The sequence below is a fragment of the Arvicanthis niloticus genome, chromosome 4 (assembly GCF_011762505.2).
Source record: "Arvicanthis niloticus isolate mArvNil1 chromosome 4, mArvNil1.pat.X, whole genome shotgun sequence".
Taxonomy (NCBI): Eukaryota; Metazoa; Chordata; class Mammalia; order Rodentia; family Muridae; genus Arvicanthis; species Arvicanthis niloticus.
Window position 1 is genome coordinate 2639899 of NC_047661.1, and position 21429 is coordinate 2661327.

The following is a 21429-nucleotide window of genomic DNA, read 5'->3' on the forward strand; positions in this document are numbered from 1 at the left end:
AGCTTTTCACACAGCAGTTTGTGGTACACATACTGTTGACACCATCTTATCAAAGTTTAAATCTCTTTTGAAAATCAAATTTGAATGTATGGCATTTCTTGAATGTCTGTGATGGCTGCCACATCCAGTTTTCTCTATCGAAAACCAGGAAGCCCTCAGACAGACTACTCTAAAGGGGATCAAAGCCATTTTATTCTTTCACTCTGAGTCTTTACCTTACAGAGAATTGCAGGCTCAACCCTGCTCACAGTTTTGTCAGTCCACAGGGCTCTAAGACTGCCAATGTTGAGAATACCAGAAAGAACTAGTTCTAATGGTCCTGGCCTACACAAATCAGATGCAGAGAGCAGACCCAGCCTTCAAGAGGCTTTTTCTTCTGCGTAGGTATTGCATCAGAATGCCAATTTAAAAATTGGCAACCAACTGGAAGAAATCTAGGATTTGCAGTGAAGTCTAGAAAAAAAAAAAAAAAACCTACCTCTTTGATTTGAGATCTGACTTGATCTTGCACAGAGACCACTAAGCTTGTGCTAAAATGTCTACAGATGTTTGTAAAACTTCAAAGTGGGCCTTTATCTGAAACATCAGGCCACCGTGTCTTAAAAAGTAAAGTCTGACCTGAATGATAAGATTAAATGCCATAACTACAACATACTGAATAATATACAAATCTATTTCAATGTCTACTCCAGACGGAACATGTAAGCGTATTCTTACATAATGCTCAGTGTTTTTGTTGCTATGTGATAATATATGTTGTGCACACTCTCAAGAGGGGCCAAAGAGAATCCCTAGACTACAGCATTCTGTTTGTGTGAGGCCAATTAAGATGCTGTCTCTAATGTTAGGAGATATAGAGCTGCAGAGACAGTTGCCATGGAAACCAATTTCCCCCGATTTCCTGCAGAGCTAGAAACCGCTGAGTAACATGCCTTCCGAGAAGACCTGGCATAAACACAGCTCCCGCCTTCATTTGGGCTCCATTTTATGAGGAAAATAAGTTAGAAATTATGAAGGAGACCACATTATTCCATACATGATTTATTTTCCAATAACTTGGTACTTTATTGATCACATAAAACTGAATGGGGAGTCGTGAATAAATCTTTGTTCATTTACCTTTGGTGCAAATGATGAATTTCAAAACATCTAATAGCTTCTCATTTGTATGCAGCTTTAAAAAAGAAATCTCTAGTGTATTATTTTCAAAACAATACTCTTAAGCAGATGTGCTTTAAAAGTTAACTGGTGCTGATTTGAGTTCTTCCAGTTTTCTTAGGAGATTAAGTATTTAAAAATTACAGACTAGATATGGATTTCTTTTTAAAAATACATTTTTTTTGGTCATGTGAATGATTCACGTTCAGGCTTCAAAGACAGAAAACATCCTACATTGCAGAACTGTATTCATAGTATCACTCCTTGAAATCATAGAAATGTAAACAGCAGAGCAGAGAATATCAAACTACATTTTTATGTACATTGAAATTTGTAGGACTATGTATCGTCTTTAAGTGTGTGGAGAAAAAACAGTATTTCCAACACGTAGCTCATGCTTCTAGGGGATTATTTGTAAAAGCAAAATTGAAAAAAATCCTCCACTCACTCCACCCCACCCATTACTGAAAGAGCCTCCCGGTGACAGAGCCACAATAAGGAAAACAGGAGCCCCCAAAGCTGTTTTATCATTGCAAATGGTGATACAGCTTTCCATTGTCCTCACTAACACTGTACCCTATTGAAGGTGATTCACCAAACAAAACAGGGCCTCCCTGCTGTCCACCCAACCTACAGTACAGTCTGACTGACTGTTACACCGCTGCAAAAGCAAGCCTGCCTGCATTCTTCAGGCAGACACGGTAGATGAGAAGAAAGAACACATCATAGGAGTGACAGCAGGCACACAGAAGAGATGAATGATGGGGGCGGGGGGGGGGGTCTTACGTTCCCTGGTCCCTCCAAAATGTCTAATATAGACAGCTCTGTGACATAGTCTTTCAAAAAAAAAAAAAAACAAAAAACAAAAAAACCAAACCAAAACAAAACAAAAAAAACCACAGCATCAAAATTGGCCACATACCATTTTGTTTATGTATCATCTTGAAAACGGTGTGATCTAGATTCTGCCTTGAAAATGAGCTGAGTTCTTACCCATCCATTTAGGGATTTTAGTGCAGATTTTCTTTCGTAGAAAAATTATGCTCTGGTAAGTTTGGGAGACTGATACAGACTCCCTCTCTCCCATAATATTCTATACCTAGTCTTATAATGAAGCAAGACTTCTTTGTTTGGCTAGTGCAACAACAAAATTGAGCCCCAAACAGGTTATCGTAGGAACACCGGCCTCAACTTGTGTTCGGCATCAATGTCTGAGACTGGAAAGTGCAGTCAGTGTCTCGAAGAGTTTTCAGGCTCTTCTGCCGTCACCTGATTTTAAAATAGCATCTGCATAGCTACTGTAGTCACTCTGTCCTCAGCGTACATAGGTATGAGGCAGGGACTTAAAGTTTGTCAGCTGAGAGATTGAATCAATGAAATGACTGCCCTGCCACTGGGTGGATGCAGCCTCCATCTACCTGAGAGCTAACGGGAAATGGATTTGCAGGGGTGAGTAAGTACAGCTCGGGAAATGGCCAAGGCAGCAAATAATGTGCCATCGCATGGTCAACCTTGTGGTGGGGTCCAGGGCAAGTATGGACCCCCACAACAAGCAGGCTCTGCAAGGGAAGTCCTGAGCTTGTGTGTCTGTCACAGTTTTAGAATGGCCTCATGTTTCTCAGTTGTCAGGGAAGAAGAGCAGGTTATCTGCCGAGTCTGATGGTGTGTCTAATCACTGCTCATGTCAGTGAAGGTCCTACTGCAGTGTGTGTTGACATGTGTAGGAGTCTTGACTCTCCCACTAAAAAATCCTTAGTCAGGTCACACTGTCATCTTCCATGCAGGCAGTTTCTAAGGCAGGCAATGGGAGCAGGAAACAACCTGATGGGTCAGAGGCAGGGGATTGCCTGCTTTGTAAGTACAGCTCCAAGGCTGCCTGCTGGCGCTGTTCTTTCCTGGGAGGATTGTCATGCACAGCAGCAGCCTTCACATGGATTTGGAGTCAGTGTCTCTCTTGCTGATGAGCACCTCCAGAAGACGTAGCTTTGCCTTGATGAGCTTGTATTCATTGTATTCTTCAGCCATTGGTGTGCGGTCTTCCTTCTGGACATTTCTAGAGGAAACAAAGAAGAGAGACATTGAAGATCACGTTCTGCCCGCTGCAAAGGATACTGTGCATCTAAAATTATCATTTGGAAACTGCATATTCTATTAATCTAAAATCAGTGTTGACAACTGGCTCTTGGCATTTAAGGCTGGATTCAGACAAGTGCAAAGTGCTTCCTTTCTGGAGGTACCATGCAATTTGAGGGCTATAAGTTTAATCTAGGATCTAACAGTAAATCACAAATGACTAAAAAAATGTAGGGATTTTCTATGGATTTTAAAGTATGATCTCTCAGTAATAGTTTATTCGGAATAAACAAAAATATCTCATGCTTGACTTACTTGGTGATTACGTAGGATTTCTATTGATACGATAGAACACTGACCAAAAGCAACCCGGAGCAGAGAGCTTTTATCTCAGTCTTGAAGGGAAGGCAGGGTAGGGACTAACGGCAGGAACTGAAGAGGCCATCCATGGAGGACTGAACTTACTAGCTTGTTCCTCTTGACTTAATCAACTGGTATCTTATAACAGCCAGAACCACTAGCTCAGGGGCAGCATGCCCATATGGGCTGGACCCTCCCACACCAATAATCAATCAAGAAAATGCAGGAATGTTTACAGGTCTGGTGGGGGCATTTTCTCATCCGAGGTTTCCTTATCTCAAATGACTCTACTTGTAACAAGTTGACAAGAAACTAAACCACACAATTCTTAATATTTCCTTATTTTGATATCTTTTATCAAATGAACCATTAACTTTCTCTTTTTAAGGCTTATTGATTTTTGTTTTATATGCATGAGTGTTTTGCCTGCATATGTATATGTACAAGTGCAGCCCTCCCCTGCCCCCCGCATGCTTAGTACCCACAGAGGCCAGAGGAGAAAGCTAGATTCCTTACAACTGGAATTATGAATGATTGTGAGCTGCCACGTGGGAACTAGAACCGAGTCCTCTGCAAGGGCAGCAAGTGGTCTTCGCTGCTTACCCAATTACATTTCCAATCAGCAATAACAATTTGCAGATTTAATATTCCTACTTAAATACTTGTTTCTGAAATGTAGCAAATGGTCACATGATGCTGTTTGTAGTTTGCTCAGTAATTTTATATGCAAGCTTATATGCAGTAGTAGTAGTTTAAAGCTTTCTCTGATGTCCACGGTACTTTATAGTCATGATCTAATACAACTCTCACAACAGTTTGACCACAAGGAGCTACTGTCTATATTTTTGTATACATGATGTAGTCAGGGCTGGCAGTGACAATCCAGGAAGAATGACCTCTCCAAACTAGCAGTCACTATAGAATACATGCAGTAAGCATTCCAACACCATGCTTCCTTTTCTCTTCACAACAGAGGGAAAAAATGGGCAAGAGGGACAGCAGAAGGTTTCATTAACAAACACAACTGATTTTATTGCCTGCCTTGGTTTGGTAAAAGATTCTAAGTAGCTCTTTAGGCAGTAATGAGGCCTAAGGAGAATATCTCCACCCAGTCACCATCACGCCCCGTGAGGAGCGTCTCCTTCTTGAGATGTTATGATGTTACTAGGCCCTCATTGCATCAACTTGAATGATGACTAGCTGGTTTCTACCATTCATCGTGGAAATAGCTTTTTCTAAAAATGCCTCTAGCCTCCAGAAGCTAAACTTCCAGCCAGATTTACAACCAAGTTCATGTGCCTGAGGCCATTTAAAACTCTGTTCTCAACAGGTTCCCTACTGCGAATTCAGCCTGTCATAATGTGCCATTAAGCTAACTTTGCCTTGCAGTTCCCACTTAGTCAGCTTTTACACAATAAGCTAAAAGCATAGCTTTAATCTTAAATTATGTGTTATCCATGCCAACTCAGAATAGTGTGTGTGTGTGTGTGTGTGTGTGTGTGTGTAGAATCATTTACTGAAAGCAGCCAGTAAGTTGAAAGAGTTGAAAGCAAGCTTAAGGAAAACAAGTATCTACTATAGATGTTGCTATCAATATGTAGGTATAATAACATTTGTTTGTGGAGTTGAGTATTATTCTGGGTCATTAGGGTGCAGAGAGTAAATTCTTCCCTTGTAAACTTGGATGAAAAATCGATTAAGACCAGTGATTCTGTGTTCCCTTCTGATGGCAGATTTCTGGGCCACTCAACAAACATAAAGCAAAGGCTTCACAAGGGTTCACTCTTGGTTTAAGCCACTCCAAGACAAACAGTCTAGTTTTTTGTTTTTTCACATCAATGTGACACCAACACAATTTAGACTTTCTTAAGCCTTCTTCACGCTCCACAATATATAGATTTCTATGCACAGTATATGAGAATAATGTGAAAATGAAAGGTATATGGACAGAAACATCAAACTAACACCTTAACAATTAATATTAAATTGACTGTTAGGTTGGTATTACTATTATTTTAGGAATTATTTCTGTTGTATACTTAGCCAGATTTTCTTAATACTCTGTGGGTGAGTGGCTGGAGAAAATGTGAACACATTTAGGTATAAAATATACATTTAGGTATTAAATACAGATTTAGATATAAATACACATTTAGGTACAAATGTGTAAAAAAATATCTTTAGAAATTGTTTAATAGATCCAAGTCAGAAATCCAAAAAAAAAAAAAAAAAAAAAATTTATGTGATGTTCAACTAAACTGGGATATAACACAGTCCCAATGTCAAAGTTATTTGTTATAGTCCTTGTATTTCTTCACACCCCAGGGCATGAACGAACTCCAAAGAAACTACACACCCTTTACCTAATTTGGATTAATGTAAAACCAGTTTAGGATGGTAAAACCTAATTCGACATGAGAGGCACAGATCTACTCCTGGTCCTATCCCTGAGCTCCAGATGGGATATGAAGAGGATTCTGTGACAAAGGCTTTCCCTGCAAATTTAGTAAACAGACAATTCAATCACACCTTAAATCCCACTGGGGAAAACAAGGTATCCACTAGACAGATATACTCATCATTGCTTCTCACACATGTGTTTCATCCAGACATGGCCACTAGCTTCTTAGTTGTTTTAGTTTCTTACAGTGCCTGTGTGTGAACTCAGGACTTTGTACAAACAGAGCCACATCCCCAGTCCAACTTTGGATTTCTAACTATCGTTAAATTCTCTAGTATCATTTTTCTCCCTCTTGCTTCCTGAGAAGAAACTCAATGTTGTCAATTTGAAACTCAGTTCCAAGTTACTGGAGCTGAGAACTAAATGTGACAGGTTGGTTTTGCCTATTAACAGGCTCAATATAGGTTACGGACAATGTATGAGAAGAATGTCTTCTTAAATATCTTTATCGCTATCTTTATCATCTGCATCTATAACCTATATCTATCTATGCATCTCATGATCTCACTGAAAATCTCTGAGGGTTGCTGGGCATAAAACAAAGGACCTACAAGGAGAATGTAGCAAACATCCTCCTTTGGAGGTACTCCACAGATGGATAGGGACAGAGGGTGGGGGATGTGCAATAAGGAAGGAGGAACAGGGACACACATACATACCTCCCATTTTGTCTGAAAAAATTGTCTTCAAAATCATGAAGTTTCTTTCGAATCATTTTCTTTTCTTCTCTCATTTCCTGAAGGTATTCCAAGAGTTCAGGTCTAAGAAGTAACACAAATTTTAAAAAAAATTAAATAAGTTGCTTTACATGTTAATAGCATATGATTTGATAGGAATTGTGGAGAAAGAAAACAAAGTAATTTAAAAGTCACCGTGGGTGCTTTCTCTTGCCTACCGAGGCTCTAGGTGTTCCTAGGGGATTTTGCTACTTATGAATTATTAGGTCTTTATGAAGTCTTGTCATATATGTCTCAGAAAGAGCAAACTGATGGCTGTACTCAGGTTTAACTGAGCAATGGGAACACAGCCACAGTGTCATTCAGAGACCTCATGCTTGTTCAGGAAAGATCTCAAAGCTTCCTCAAATAATCTGGGTTAAAATATACGAGAAAACTGATAAACACATGGCACGTTTTCCCTCCCTTTCTCTCCTCCTCCTTCCCTTCCTCACCTCTTTCTCCATCTCCCTCTCCCTTTCACTTGTGCCCTGACCACTCCTACCTTCACCACATTCCCTGTAATCTATAGCTTTACTCTGACCTAGAATTCATTCTACCTCAGACTGGCCTCAAGCTTACTTAACCTTCTGTTTTAGCTACTAGGCACATTTCATTAGTCTAAATAATTATTTTCTCTATATACACATACCCTAGGTAAGTCACTTGTGGCTTTTTGGCTAAACTAACCCTCAGACTGTTATTTAAACTAAACCACTTTAATGCCATTGCCCAAACAACATACATTGAAGCAGAGTGGAGGTTTGAAAGGCCTGAGTCCTGGCTGCATTTTGATGGCATTTTGTCATCCATTGGTGAAATAAATCCATCAGCATCATCTTCAAGTTGGTACAGAAAGCAATGTGTACTGCAGTCCATTTTCAGAGTGACAGCAAAATCTGGCTTTGTGGAGCTGTCATCTTCTGACCCCTCCTCTTGTTCCTGGAGACACAGGCAACCCTAGTAAGACTCTGGGCATATTTTGGAGAATGCTTCCATTATAAGCACATAATTAACCAGATTCCCATGGTTTCTCTTCTCTTTTATTAAAATGATGTCACCAAGACAAAGTTAGGAAAGCAAAGCTGGGCCAAGCCAGGAGGCACTTTCTACCTCAACTGCTTTCCATCTTTAATTTCTACTTGGTCCAAAGAAACAGTGCTTCAGTGTTCTTCTCAATTTAGATTACTTTAAAACTTCAGACAAAAGTTGATTTTCAAGCAAACAATTTTCAAGTTTCTTTTTATAAGTGGAAGCAACAGTTCCTACCAATGCCATTTTTAGAAAACTTAACTGAGGCAGCATACACCTGGAACTTGGGGAGACACAGCTGGCAGGCAACAATTGTTAGCCTCCCTGGCCTCCTTCTTCCCTGCATGAAGAAGATGAGGGAGAACAGACTCAATGCTCAGGCAGAGCTTGGACGGTATACTGCTGCTTCTCAACAAATACCTGGTGAACAGTATAGCAGTTCAGACTTAAAAGAAATCTGTGAATGAGCCTTTTACAGCTGGCAAAAGATACCCAGGAAAGCTACAAATAAGAATGAGGATTTCATTTTCTAAAAGTTCTACTAATGGGCTGGAGAGATGGCTCAGTGGACAAGAACATTGGCTGCTCTTCCAGAGGACCCAGGCTCCATTTCAAGTACCCACATAGCAGCTCACAAACAACTATAACCAGTCCCCAGGGACCTTATGCCCTCTTCTGGCCTCCAAAGACACTGTATACACATGGTGCACAGACATACATTTCACTAAACACTCATATACATAAAACACAAATAAATACAATCTCTAAAGATCTAACTACATTCTGAAGAGAATTTGAAGCACTGCAATTTTTTTTTTTCAGATAAACCTAATAGAACTACTCTCAGTGGCCTTGAAAAATCATGGGGAAAAAATGAAATAACAAACATAGATGTGAAATAAGATCAGAAATTGTAGATACTGAGTGTAGTCCCAAAATAATGCACAGATAAGGTGTGAGCAGTTGGGTAAGCACCAGTGGTGGCTCCTTCATAAACCAGTTTTTTTTCCTTTTATCAGACTAATGTTATATGTGGATTTTAATAAAGAAGAAGGTGAACAGATCCATTAAAAGGAAAGGTGACTATCAAAACTTTAGCCATGGTGCTAAAATGGTGATATGAAACTGAAGGGAAAAGTTCACAGTAGGCTCTGCCTGAAACCACCCATTAATGTTATTAGTCCCTTAGATGATGATATAAAGGGTGTATTCACCACATGTACCAATCCCAGAGTGGATAAGGATATTTTGTTTGCTGGAATATGAATCTATATCAAGCTTATTTCATATAGCTTGATAGCAGTATAAAAAGGAGTTGGAAAGTAAGCTAAGAAAAGAAAATATTGGATAGATAGCCAATAAGGAATCCACAGAAAAGCATCAGGAGATCACATGATCCCTCAGCATAGTGGAAATCACAAAGCAGGGGGGGGGGCATGGACAGTAGGTCTCAATGGGGGTGATTATAGGCATTTGTAATATCTAGAGACATTTGGGGCTATCACAACTAAAGGGGATGGTAGTAAGTGGTGGGTAGAAGCCAGGAGTGCTAGGAAACACCCCACAGCGGTTATCCTGATCCAATGCCAACAACAGCCTAAGGTTGAAAGTCTGCCCAGTGAAAGGAGAATGGAAGGGAATCGGCAAAGCTTATAAGATGAATAGGATATGACTATTGACAGTCACATGGGCAAGGATTTGGAGAATTGAAGGACCTCTGCCATCAACTGAAGTAAGGCCTGGCTCTTTGTCTACCGTCCTGGCTAAAACATATCTAGAATAAAACTAGCTCTGGAGAGAAACAGATAAACTGACCTGTGCATTTACAGCAGAGCCACGAGCTGAAAAAGAGCCTGAAACCCGTGTTCCACGAGGAACAGCAGGAGCTTGGAGAAAAGGCTTCCGAGCAAGAAGCAGGGTAGGAGGAGACAGCACGTGACTATAAACATGTGAAGAGCTATAAAGGGAAGGGGCCGTATGTGTGTTCCCTGGCCTTCTAGGTGGTGAAGCCGTGTGTGAGTGTGTGTGTGTATGTGTGTATGTGTGCGTGCATGTGTGCACGTGTACGTGTGTGTGTGTCTGTGTGTGCGTGTGTGTGTGTGTGTAGAAGGTAATGAGCTATATAGTAGCTACAAAAATGTTTTCACTAATTATTTTACATTTATTAAACTAACACATTCTAAAATTACATGCTATACAATTAATTATATTCTACTTTGTTATGAAAGCTGGTTAGGAAACTGTTGAGACGTTAGCTGCTTTGGACACTCAGTGCAGGGAATATGCAGCCTCACATTCCCACTGCTCTGAACATTCCAGTCTTGAGAGTAGAATCCTATTTCACTGTGTTTGGAGGGTTCTTGGGGCTACAAAATTCTCTGGTCTTATTTTGGGTTGAAGGCCTTCGGAACCTTCAGAACTCAAACTAGCTCTATTTCATACAAACTGGTTTCTTCAGAAAAGCAAGTAGAATAAAAGATAAGTTTTAAAGAAACTTCTTAGACTTGGTCTTTTTATCTCTAAACACATGAAATTGTGCATTGTATTAGAACTACTGTGTTAGCGCATATCAAGAGCACGTTAATAACCCTGTCCTAGTAGAACAAAATGAACCAAAAGACAGCAGTATTTACAAAAGCAATGTAACTACTGCAAAATTACTTGTAATTTTGTCCATGATGTGAACCAGTGGGAAATAAGCCACAGGGGGGAAAAAAACCATCTTCTTAAAAAAAACCAAAAAAACAAAAAAACCATTGCTAAAGGATAAGAATGGGTATAATGCCCTCATCCAAGAAAAGCCATTAGGATATCTGCCATTCATTTAATGAGGCAATTATTAAGTGTCACATCTTGCATGTATTCAAGAGAATGTTTTTACCTGGTAATAAGTCCATTATATGCTGCTGAGAGAAGCATACTAATTTTCATATACAAACTATCCAAATTTCTTCAATTATCAACATTCAATTCATCTGTAAAACTACCAGATGGACAAAGCCTGTTGCTTTTCATTGATATCAAAGCATATTGTAAGAAAATAGCTGTAATTTTAAAAGTACAATATAGCACACTAGCCCGGATGTTCCAGCATTGTTCTCATAATTCAGGTCCTATTTAGTAACATGATTATCAAGCACAGTCTGCCTAATACATTAAAATTGGGTATTGTAGTGTGGTTTACCTTACTTCAGGCAAGAGAATGAAGCTTCAATTCACCACCCTCAATACGTTTTTCTGAGATAATCATTCCTAACTATAGGGACTAAATGACCACTATCAGCTTAGAATGTCACAGAAATATGACAGGTAGGGACTATTAAAACTTTCTTCTACTTTGGGTTTAACTTTTCTCTTTGGCTCCAAATAAGTCCTAAAAGATAACCATGATTTAAAACAAAACAAAAGAAAAAACAAAACAAAACATAAACCAAGGTGAAGTGAGAAACAAAAAGTCTCTGCAATCAAAGGAGAAGAAAAGTATAAACCAACAAGGGAAAATGGAAGGGAATCCAAAAGGCTACAAAATAAATAGGGTGTGGCTGGTCACGGCTGGCTCAGGTAGCTACTGACTTGTATGAAACACTACTAGAACCGCCACCCAAGGGCTGTCATGCAGGGTGACAAGGGGGTTAGGGAGGTAGTGTTAGCACCATGCTCTTCACCTTTATCTCCTTGAAGAATGAAGCAGTTTCGCCCTCGATAATCGGCTGCAGTGAAGGGCTTCTCCGTTTGCTGGAGGGGGAACCCTGCGAAAAGTGTTAACAAATAGGTTACATTATAAACCCCTTTCCTGCCTTATAGCCCTCCGTCTCTTTGACCAATACTCACTATGGTATTTTAACTGAATTTTATAATAATTTCTCACCACAAGCTCCCCCCAAAACCTAACACAGCAAATGTTTCTTTTCCCTTCAAAGCCCAGACCTATGTATCAGAGGACAGAGTAAGAAAGCACAAGCCTTTTAAACCAGGAATCCCCTAAGGAAAACACTGATTTTCCCACATCCTCCCTAGGCCCAGCATCTCCACCTAACTATGATGAGTAAAAGAAAGTAGCTCAAGGTCAAATAGACATATAAAGGTTAATGAATTTATAATCTGTTCTGCATTCACCCTATTTAGGAGCCCTGAGTATTTCTAACTGGTGGAAGACAATGACTCCTTACATTAACTCATTTTATTTATTAGTCTGGTCTGCAGGAAATTTGTAGAAGAGAAACATTCCTTAATTACACATGCCTAGAGTTTCTGGATTGTCTCTCATTCATAAAAATAAGTCCACTATTAAAAGAAGTATGAAAAATGAGGGAGCATTCACTAGGCCTGGAAATGACGAAATGAAGGATAAGATTTAGTGAAGTTCTAGATAAGAGCAGCAGCTAAAGAGAGCAAATGTCCTTGGAGTGATATCACATCAAGGTTGTGACAGCAAAGAGGATGAAGGTGCTAAATCAGGTAATGCTTCTCTCAGAGATGAACAGGCACTGACATTCTAACTATGTCTAGTCTAAGGAGGACATTCTTGGGTGTAGGTAGAGGTCTGTCAGTGTTAAAATACTGCCTACAACCAGAGACAAACTGTTATTCCCTTTGACAAGATGAAATTCAGATGCTAACTAACAACAGTTCTATCCCAGGATGTGGGTCATGACTAGGCAGCTTCCCAACCACTGGCTTTCCCAGCTTCTTGCTACTTCCTCTCTACCCCTATAGCCTCCAACATAAAGTTCCTCCCTGGGTCAGCTTCTTAGGGAGCAGTCTTAGGGAGTGGGGAGACACTACAAACAGACAGCACCAGAGAGGCACTCTTTGGAATGAAGTGCCTAGAGAAAATCCATCCCTATGCCTTGAGCTCTGTCTCTAAGGAATGGGTTTAGGTGCTGGTTCTGTGTATGCCAGAAGAATGTATATATGATTAAGTCATGCCTCAAGTCTTGGGGCATGGATATGAATGGCTGGTGCATCTACCACAGTCTGATCTTTGATGAGAATGCAGGTTAGGATCCTATTAGCATAGGTAGGGCTCCTCCCATAGAAAGGGAGGGTTATACCCACAATGGCGAATGGTACTGGTTAAGGCCATGGGTGGTCAGTTTTTGTCAATTTGACACAATTTAGAGTCACCTGAGAGAAGGGAGCCTCAATTGAGAAAATGCTTCATTAGGTTGGCCTGAAGCATATCTGTGAGGCTTTTTCTTGATTGATGTGGGAGAGTCTAGCCCATTGTGGGAAGTCCTGGTCCTGGATTGTATAAGAAAGCAGGCTAAGTAAGTCATGGAAAATGTGCCAATAAGCATGTTCCACCATTGGCCTCTGTACCAATTCCTGCATCCAGATTCCTCCCTTGAGTCCCTTGCCCAACTTCCCTTCAAGAAATAGTATAAACTATGAGCTGAAATAAACCCTTTCTTCCCCAAGTTGCTTTTCTGTTCATGTGTTTATTATAGCAGGAGTTAAAACCTAACAAGGACAAGTGCTTGTAGCATAACCAGGGGCTGCCAACAGGAAGGGAAGGGTGTACTCACAATGATGGGGACAGTGCTAGCCCGGGACAGGATCTGTTTGACTAGTCGGTACCGATCATATAGTGGCTTCATAATCTGACGCTCTGTCTTTGTCACCTGAAAAGCAAGAATGAGACAAGTGAGAAACTGGTTCTCAGGTCATGCTCTCCCTTGTCCCCAGCATGCTCTGGGCTTTTGTGGCCCAAGAGAATATACAGAGATGATACAATTTACAAAACTTATTTAAACTGATAATAATATTTAGTTAATTAATAAAAATCCCACAGATTTCCACTGCAGATCAGTGGAAATCACTCTACTACTTTACTTTCTTCAAGACCTGAATAATGTGCTATGTCCTCAGCCACTACCACTATGGTAATTCCAAAACTGCTATTTAAAACTAAGTGGGGGAGAGGTGGGTGTAGAGATGGGTCATTGGTTTAAAACACCAACTGCGCTTTTAGAGGATCTGGGCACGATTCCTAGCATTGATATAGTAGCTCATAATCACCAGTTACAGGGGATCCAATTTCCTCTTTTGGCTTCTATGGACTCCAGGTATGCACATAGTATACAAACATACATGCAGGCAAAATACAAATACACATAAAAAAAGTAAATGAAATTTAAAGCAACCTTCCACCCCCAAACAAACAAAAAACTCTTTAATGTGTGAGGAATCAGCAGGTAAAGTTGCTTATGCACCAAGCCTGATGACCTGAGCTTGCTATCCAGATTTCACATGGTGGAAGGAGAGATTTGACCCCCATGATTTGTCTTCTGACAAAAAATAAAGTACAATAAAATAAAATAAAATAAAATAAAATCCAAGCAACTCAAGGTTCAAAATCTCCAAGTGGTTCATTATCTTGGGAAGGAGAGGGCACAAAGGATGAGGCAACATTTCTATTATAATTATGCTTATTACATGGGACTGTAATCAACTTATTTGGATGAATTTCTTCCACATGAAACTGTTCCCTCTTATGATTCTGGCAGACAGAAAGTACTCAAGGAATATTTGTTGCTGGAATCTGTTGGATGATTCAACCTCTGGCACACTGCTCAAAATCTCTGAGCAGCAGGAAGGAATCCAGTTTAGTTTTCTTGTACAGGATTTGAAACCCTTTGTCATTCATGATGTCTCTCCTCTCCACTGTATGTCAAACTTCAGAGACAGACTAAGTCATCTCAGTACTAGTTCTATACGATTCCCTCTGCACTCAAGAGGCTTTCTGTCATCTTTGTTTAGAAGTGGCAGATCAGAAGCTGGCTTGGCACAACTCTTTTTCCTTGCACTCCAATTTGAAAGTGATCCTGTCTTTCACATCACCACCTGGACTGCCTAGTTTTATGTCAGTTTGACACAAACTACAGTCATTTTGGAAGAGAGAACTTCAGCTAAGAAAATGCCTCCATCAGACTGGTCTGTGGGCAAGCCTGTGGTGCATTTTCTTGATCATTGATGTGGGCAGGTGTGAGGGTATGAAAGAAAATGGCCCATATATGTTCATAGTGAGGGGCACTATTAGAAAGCATAGCCTTGTTGAAATAGGTGTGGGCTTGTTGGAAAAAGTGTGTCACTGGAGGTGGGCTTTGAGGTCTCAGACCCTCAAGCCAGGCCTAGTGTGGCATTCTCTTCTGGCTGCCTGTGGATCCAGATGTAGAACTCTTGGCTATCTTGCCAACACTTTGTCTGCAAGCAATGATCCAATGCCTCCTGCCATGACAATAATGTGCTAAATCTCTGAATTGTAAGCCAGTCCCAACTAAATGTTTTCCTTTATAAAAGTTGTCATGGTCATGGTGTCTCTTCACAGAAATGAAACCCTAACTAATTACAGAGGACCAACTTGTTGTGGGTAACATCACCCTTGGGCTAGTAGTCCCCAGTGCTATAGGAAACTAGGCTAAGTAATTCATGATGAGCAAGTCAGTAAGCAGCATTTCTTCATGGTCTCTGCATCAGTTTCTGCCTCCAGGCTCATGCTCTGCTCCCCTTCATGATGAACTATAAGCCATAAAATGAAGTGAACTACTTTCTTCCCAAGTTGCTTTTGGTCCTGGTATTTATCACAGCAACAGAAATGCTAACTAAGACAGCACATCCTGTGTTTGTAATGCTTTGTAATTTCAAACATTTTTACATTGTATCATAAATGTTCACATATGTATCTTCTGACTTACAGTATAACCTGTTGAACTCAGGGGCTTATATTTTCATATCCTGAGTACCTCATCCAATGGAAACATTCTATACATATTTGCAATGTTAGGGAATGAATATTTCAAACCTATCTAGCTATGCTCAACAGATAGGTATGCATGTATGTGCGCTGGCTACCCCAGTGCACAGTAGGATAAAGCATCTTTTTAGACTTGGTTGCTGGGCTTCTGCACTTCATTACCATTCCATGAAGGAGGAAGCAAGAGTTTCTCAGGTAGAGAAATGGTGTACCATTTCTCTCAGAGTTGTTGGAAGATTCACCTTCAAAGACAGTTCTGGATTATGTAAATATGTTGTCCTGTGTGGCTTTTGCATCTGCCTTTCTCAACATGATCAACAGTAAATCACTTAAGATAACTTTTCACAAGCTAACAGGGTACTACTTCCTGCTGTCAGCAACAGTAATGATCTTCTCATTCATCTTTATTGTTGTAGTTTGAAGGGTGGCTGAAATGCTTCTGCTTCTAGGGTGTGTCATATGGAATGGAATTTTAAAATTAGTCACTTTATTTACAATTGGTTACTTCATTAAAAATGCTGTTGGGATGGCAAGGTGACTCAGAAGTCATTTCACATGAGATAAAAAGTATTATTATTACTACCTCACTCTTATCATAATAGCTAACATGCCAGTTCTGTCTGCTGATAAGGGCATTCTGGTGAGCCATTTGGCACATGAGTGAATTTACAGTTCATTCTTCACACTCCTAAACATGTATATACTGAACAAACAAACCATCAAAATTCCCTGTGTGTTACTTTCTGATGGTAAGCTGAAGAAGTTAGTTTAGAAAATAGTTGATTCCTAATTACTTGAAAATTACATTCAGCCAAACATGTATATACCATCTGTTTAAAATCCTTTCTCCCCTCTTTCAAAACCTTAGTTTAAATTTTGTTGGTAGTACTGAATGCTTTGGAGTGTGTGGAAACAGAGTTCTTACTGATTTTTTTTTTTTTTTTTTAAAATACAAAGCAAAGCAATATTACCCAATGTGGTAGCACATGTCTTTAAATTCCAGAACTCAGGATGCAGAGGCAGGTAGATCTCAGTGAGTTCAAGGCCAGCCTGGTCAACATAGCAATATCCAGGGTTACATAGTGAGACCCTGTCTCAAAACAAAACAAAACACCACAAACATGAGACAGGAAGTCTACGGATACAGCAGCATCCCTGTTGTGGTCTTCAGTACGACACAGAGACACTTCTACTGTCACTTATTACCCTGTTTTTGATTACTCTAGAAGAGCCAGATACTATTTGAAAACTCAAGACGTGGGCACTATCCAATAATTAATTATATTTAACTAGAGACAAATCCTGGGTAGAAAGCATAAAGCTAAGATTAGCCAGCCCCATGTATCTGTCTTTATGTTGTGAGGGTTTTTCTCTTAGCCTCCAGCAAAACTTTTCTACAAGTTGGTTAATGTTACCTGGATGTAAAGGAATGCCAAAAGCAGTTACATATTTACCTTGATGATAAAGACAAAATTAAAGCCATAGACTCTGAGAGCTAGACAAGGCTTACTCTTTAGGGGCTAAAGCACTGAGAGAACTTAGATGGAGAAGTGGATGTACCGACTCCCAGCCCAGGTTTCTTTTTATTCACAAAAACATCAGACCTGAATGAAGCTGGACCTAGCAATGTGATGATGGGTTATTTGAACTGCTGCACTCTGGGCCCATTAATTTAGGAAATGGCAACTCTTTCATAAGTTAAGAATAGTAGGATGTTTGTGTAAAGATCAGAAAATCCAAGACAACAAACAGCTAACCAGAGGATAGTGTTTATAAATGGATATGTAATTTAAATAGTAACTTGGCTACACTCAATGCTGTGTTAGTCAATGGTTTTGAAACACAGAACTAAAATGTACCAGCATGGGAAAGAAGTAAGAAGAAGCCAGAAGCACAGGTCAAGCAACCTAGTCTGCCCCCCTGCACATTTATTATGAACAGTGATATGGGGGCTTCAACTATTTGCTATATTTTCCTGTGACATTTTAAAAGACTTTCAACACTCTTGTTCAAGAGAATAGACTTTAATAATAGCTTGCAGACAATAATGAGCCCACTTGTTTTGTGTATGTCACACATGTCCATCAACAGAATGCTCAATTAAAGCAAACAGCTTGGCTGAGAACTGTGTAGCACATGACTGTTTAGCTATAATCATCATGGTCAATGGCCTGTTAAATTGGAATCTGCAGACTTAGAAAAGCTCATGAATTCTGCACATATACTTCATGAAATAAAGGGACTTGGAATGACAGTCTAGCATTGGAAATATATAGATTTTTGTTGTCTAATAGTTTTTATGGTTTGGGGTTAATTATAGTACAGATCTAAAAAAAATAAAAGTTTAGTTTGATTTTCAAACTGGCCATCTATCAAGGAAGTTTGGATTTTTTTTGGGGGGGGGAGGTGAGGTTAGAGCATTGTGTCTTAGAGAGAGTCAAAAAGACCTAAGACTGGGGACAAATGACACTAATATTTGCTTCTCAATTTGTTCTCTACCCTGTGAGATGCTCAAATCTTGCTCTTTCTGAGAGGGGATAAGGCAAGACAAAGGACTAATACTTTGTATTTTTAATAACATACAGGTAAGGAGAGCACACTCTTTGCCCCACTATAATCATCTACTGTCAAGCAGACAGGAGGGAGGACATGTGATTGTAGCAGCGGTGAGACCTGTCATTTACTGTGCAGCCCAAAGTTGCTATTTATTTCCTCTGTTTTTAGCTTACACATCAGTATATGTCTAAGTGTCTCTGTGTGTCTCTAATTTCTTTTTACTGCCATGACAACCCATAACAAATATCTATTAACCAACGTACCAAGAGTCCAAGTGATAACTTAAGCAGTCCCGGGTCTGCCAAGCTGAGTTCCTACAATTCTGAGGCAGTGTCTACACCATGGAGCAAAGTACAGATATAAAGAAAATCTTCCCAACTTAAAGCCCCCCACCACCACCCCACACAACAAAAGCAAAAATAAAAACACAATAACAATCCCCAAACCTCCACCACACAACCCAGTGACCCAGCAGTGAAGTCCAATCATCTGGAGCTATGTGCTCTCTCCAGTGGGAGGCACAGGCTAGGAAGCCCTGGAAGGAGTCTGTCAATATTCTAACTAGAATCTGTGTGAAAGGAAGAACTATGAACTATGCAAAGCGGGCAACAGGGTCATAGGAGTATCCTGGTGGCCACACGGTCTACACTTAGAATTTCAAGCTTCTGTGCCAAAGGGCCTCTTCTCTGTTTACCACAGTTCAGCTCTGCCTCTTCCAATCCTAAATACTCCAGTACAGAAAGACAAAATTTCACAATCTTTGAACTCTGGAGCACTTACTATTTGGTTCAGTGCCTTAAAAAAAATCTGAAACAAAACTTGGCTGACACATGAACATTACCCAGAGTTCTAGTACTTTTCCATTGCTGGAACAGTCCAACAAAAGGAGTCAGCATCAGGGACAAAAGTTTTTAAAGCCAAAAAAACAAAAAAATTGAGACCTAGAGGATGCCTTCTGTATATATTCCCTGGGCTTACACTATATGGCAGGGTTTGCACCAGCCACTCAGCATTGGATTCACTATTAGGTAAACAATACTCAGAATCCTCACCATTCAAACCCATGATTGGAATGATAGTTCTGTGGTAGAGCATTTGCCTAGCCCCCGAAGAACCCAGTTTCATACTGTATCTTGTTTAAAAGGAGTTTTATATCTCATGCTGGAACTTTCTATATTAAAGAGAATATCCTTTACAAGAAAGGATTAAATTCAACCCATTCACTCGTTAAATGAGCAGTTACAACACAGTGGAAAAGCCCTGTATTTGGGGGCTTTAGAAAAACCGGTGAATCATGCTTTCTTATACCTGCCTGTAGCAATGGCTGTTGTGACATTTTTTTTTTTTTTTCGTGTCAACTATCTGAACAGGAGTCTGTGAAGAGTAATAAGCAGCAAGGGTGGCTAGGTTCCTCAAAGAAGAGAGTAGAAAGAATCCTATCTTACTAAGGGTTTCCCTAAACTTGTCAAGAAATAGCTAAAGCACCAACACGTGCTTGTTAAATAGCAAACCACCTCAGGTGCTTACTAGTTTGATAAGAAGCCATAGCTACATTTTGCACTTCTTAAAATGGGTTGTAGCCACTGCTAGAAGTTCTTTACAAATGCTGGCTGTGTCCTGAAGCACAGAGTGACTGTTTTATGGTCCTTCATTCAAGCTTAGACCTTTTATAATATGCCTGTGGAAGCCTAGCGTTAGCTACAGTTTATGGGGACTGACTTGGGCAGGAGGTCTCCTTACTTTAAAATTTTATGAACCGTATACAAGATCTCCCCTCCCCTTTACCTCTCTTCTCTTTCAACAGGACACTGACAACTTAAGTTTAGTTGCAGACTAACTTTTGTTGGAACTCAGTTATGTTCAAGGTTTATTGGCCGTGCCTTCAAAAACACTTAGATATGGTGTGCATCTGCACTAAGCTTCCTCTCGTATACCAGAGAATAGAACATGGATTAGGGTCCCTAGTTCCTGGATGAAACTAAATTGTAGAACCTTTCCAAAACCAAAAAACTGATCTCAGTGAGACAGTTTGGTGCATCACATACCGGCCGCCCATGGATACTTTCGTAGTACAGCAGGGCTTTCTGCAGAGCCACTTTCTCATTAGCAATCTGGTCCTTGGTCATATCCTGTGTAAACACAGTGGTAAGAAAGGAAACATGAGGAAAACATCTGTGCACATCCCAACCTCTTTATGTAGTCAGGCTCATCTAAAGGAAGGGATATAACGCTCTGTTCAAAGCTCACATAGCAATGACAGCCTCTTGACCTACCACCAGAAGCACGGAGTGAACATGACCATTGTCATCAGCTACCTGGAACCCCCACATGGCAGGAAAGGCACATTGAAGACATGGGCTGAGCTTAATGGACCCAGAAATACTGCAGTTACAGGCTACACACTTCAAAGGTTTGCCTGTCACCCTCTACTCGGAGAGTGAAGCCATCTATTAATCTTGATAAGTGCATTTTACAAGAGAGTCAACAGAATGATCTGCTTTTAATCAGTAGTCGCAAACCAGAGTACCCACAGATAAAACACTGCAGCTTTCACATGCCTCTTTACACGTGTGGGACACTTTAAAAGGTGTCATTGTGCTTGGAGAAATTTATGTTCCTTGTCCTCTTCCTCCTTTCTACTGGGCTTAGTGTAATTCCAGGAGACAGCAGAACAGAGTGTCTCCTGGCTGCAAACTAAGTGTGGCAAAGGTATCAACACCAATCTGCATGGGCTGGGATTTTACTGTGTTGACCACACTGAGGACACTTCCCTCAGGCTCTCTCTTAGCATCCCACCTTGATGTCCTCAGGACGGCTGGACTCCACTCTCTTCTCTTGGAGCTTCCTTAGGATTCCTTCCAGTGTAGCTTCAACGCTGGGCCTGAGGGCTTTATCCACCAGTTCTTGCTTCTTCTCATCTTCTTTTTCTAGCTGGGAACCAAAACTCTTAGGGAGTGTATTGCTTCGTTGCCGTGTCCTGGGGGTGAGGTCCTCTTCAGAGATCTTCAGTTTTGATTCTAGGTAATTAGATTTGTAAACATAGATACATGAGACTGAGGTATGCTGAACCCAGATTTATTTGTCATGTCAATAACTGCTTAGCCATGTCTCTTTTTATCCAGAGAGAATGGAATTATAGTGAAATGGAAATTGCCAGATCATTACATAAACCAAACTGTAATAGACTGTTTTTAGATCTTCAGAAATGTTTCCCAAACTCTAATTTCTGGGAAAGTGTTAGCTTTTAGGACCTGACTTTTGGTCACCTTGGTTTGGGATCTGATGTCAGAAATAGGCAGAAGCATTTCAAAGGTGTA

The 21429-nt window shown here is 40.2% G+C and overlaps 1 protein-coding gene across 3 annotated transcripts in view; it reads right to left on the reverse strand.

The window, feature by feature from the left end:
• Window positions 1-1025: 1025 nt before the first annotated feature.
• The window catches only part of Fam13a (family with sequence similarity 13 member A), a 98006-nt gene continuing 77602 nt past the window's right edge, over window positions 1026-21429 (reverse strand). For all 3 annotated transcript variants that reach the window (XM_076932160.1, XM_034501080.2, XM_076932159.1), the window contains 7 exons: window positions 20909-21129; window positions 20158-20241; window positions 13329-13424; window positions 11466-11549; window positions 7514-7710; window positions 6712-6813; window positions 1026-3211 (listed from right to left, as the gene is read on the reverse strand). In XM_076932160.1, the coding sequence (XP_076788275.1) occupies window positions 3085-3211; window positions 6712-6813; window positions 7514-7710; window positions 11466-11549; window positions 13329-13424; window positions 20158-20241; window positions 20909-21129 (911 nt within the window). In that variant the 3' untranslated portion in view covers window positions 1026-3084. The remainder of the gene's footprint in view (window positions 3212-6711; window positions 6814-7513; window positions 7711-11465; window positions 11550-13328; window positions 13425-20157; window positions 20242-20908; window positions 21130-21429) is intronic.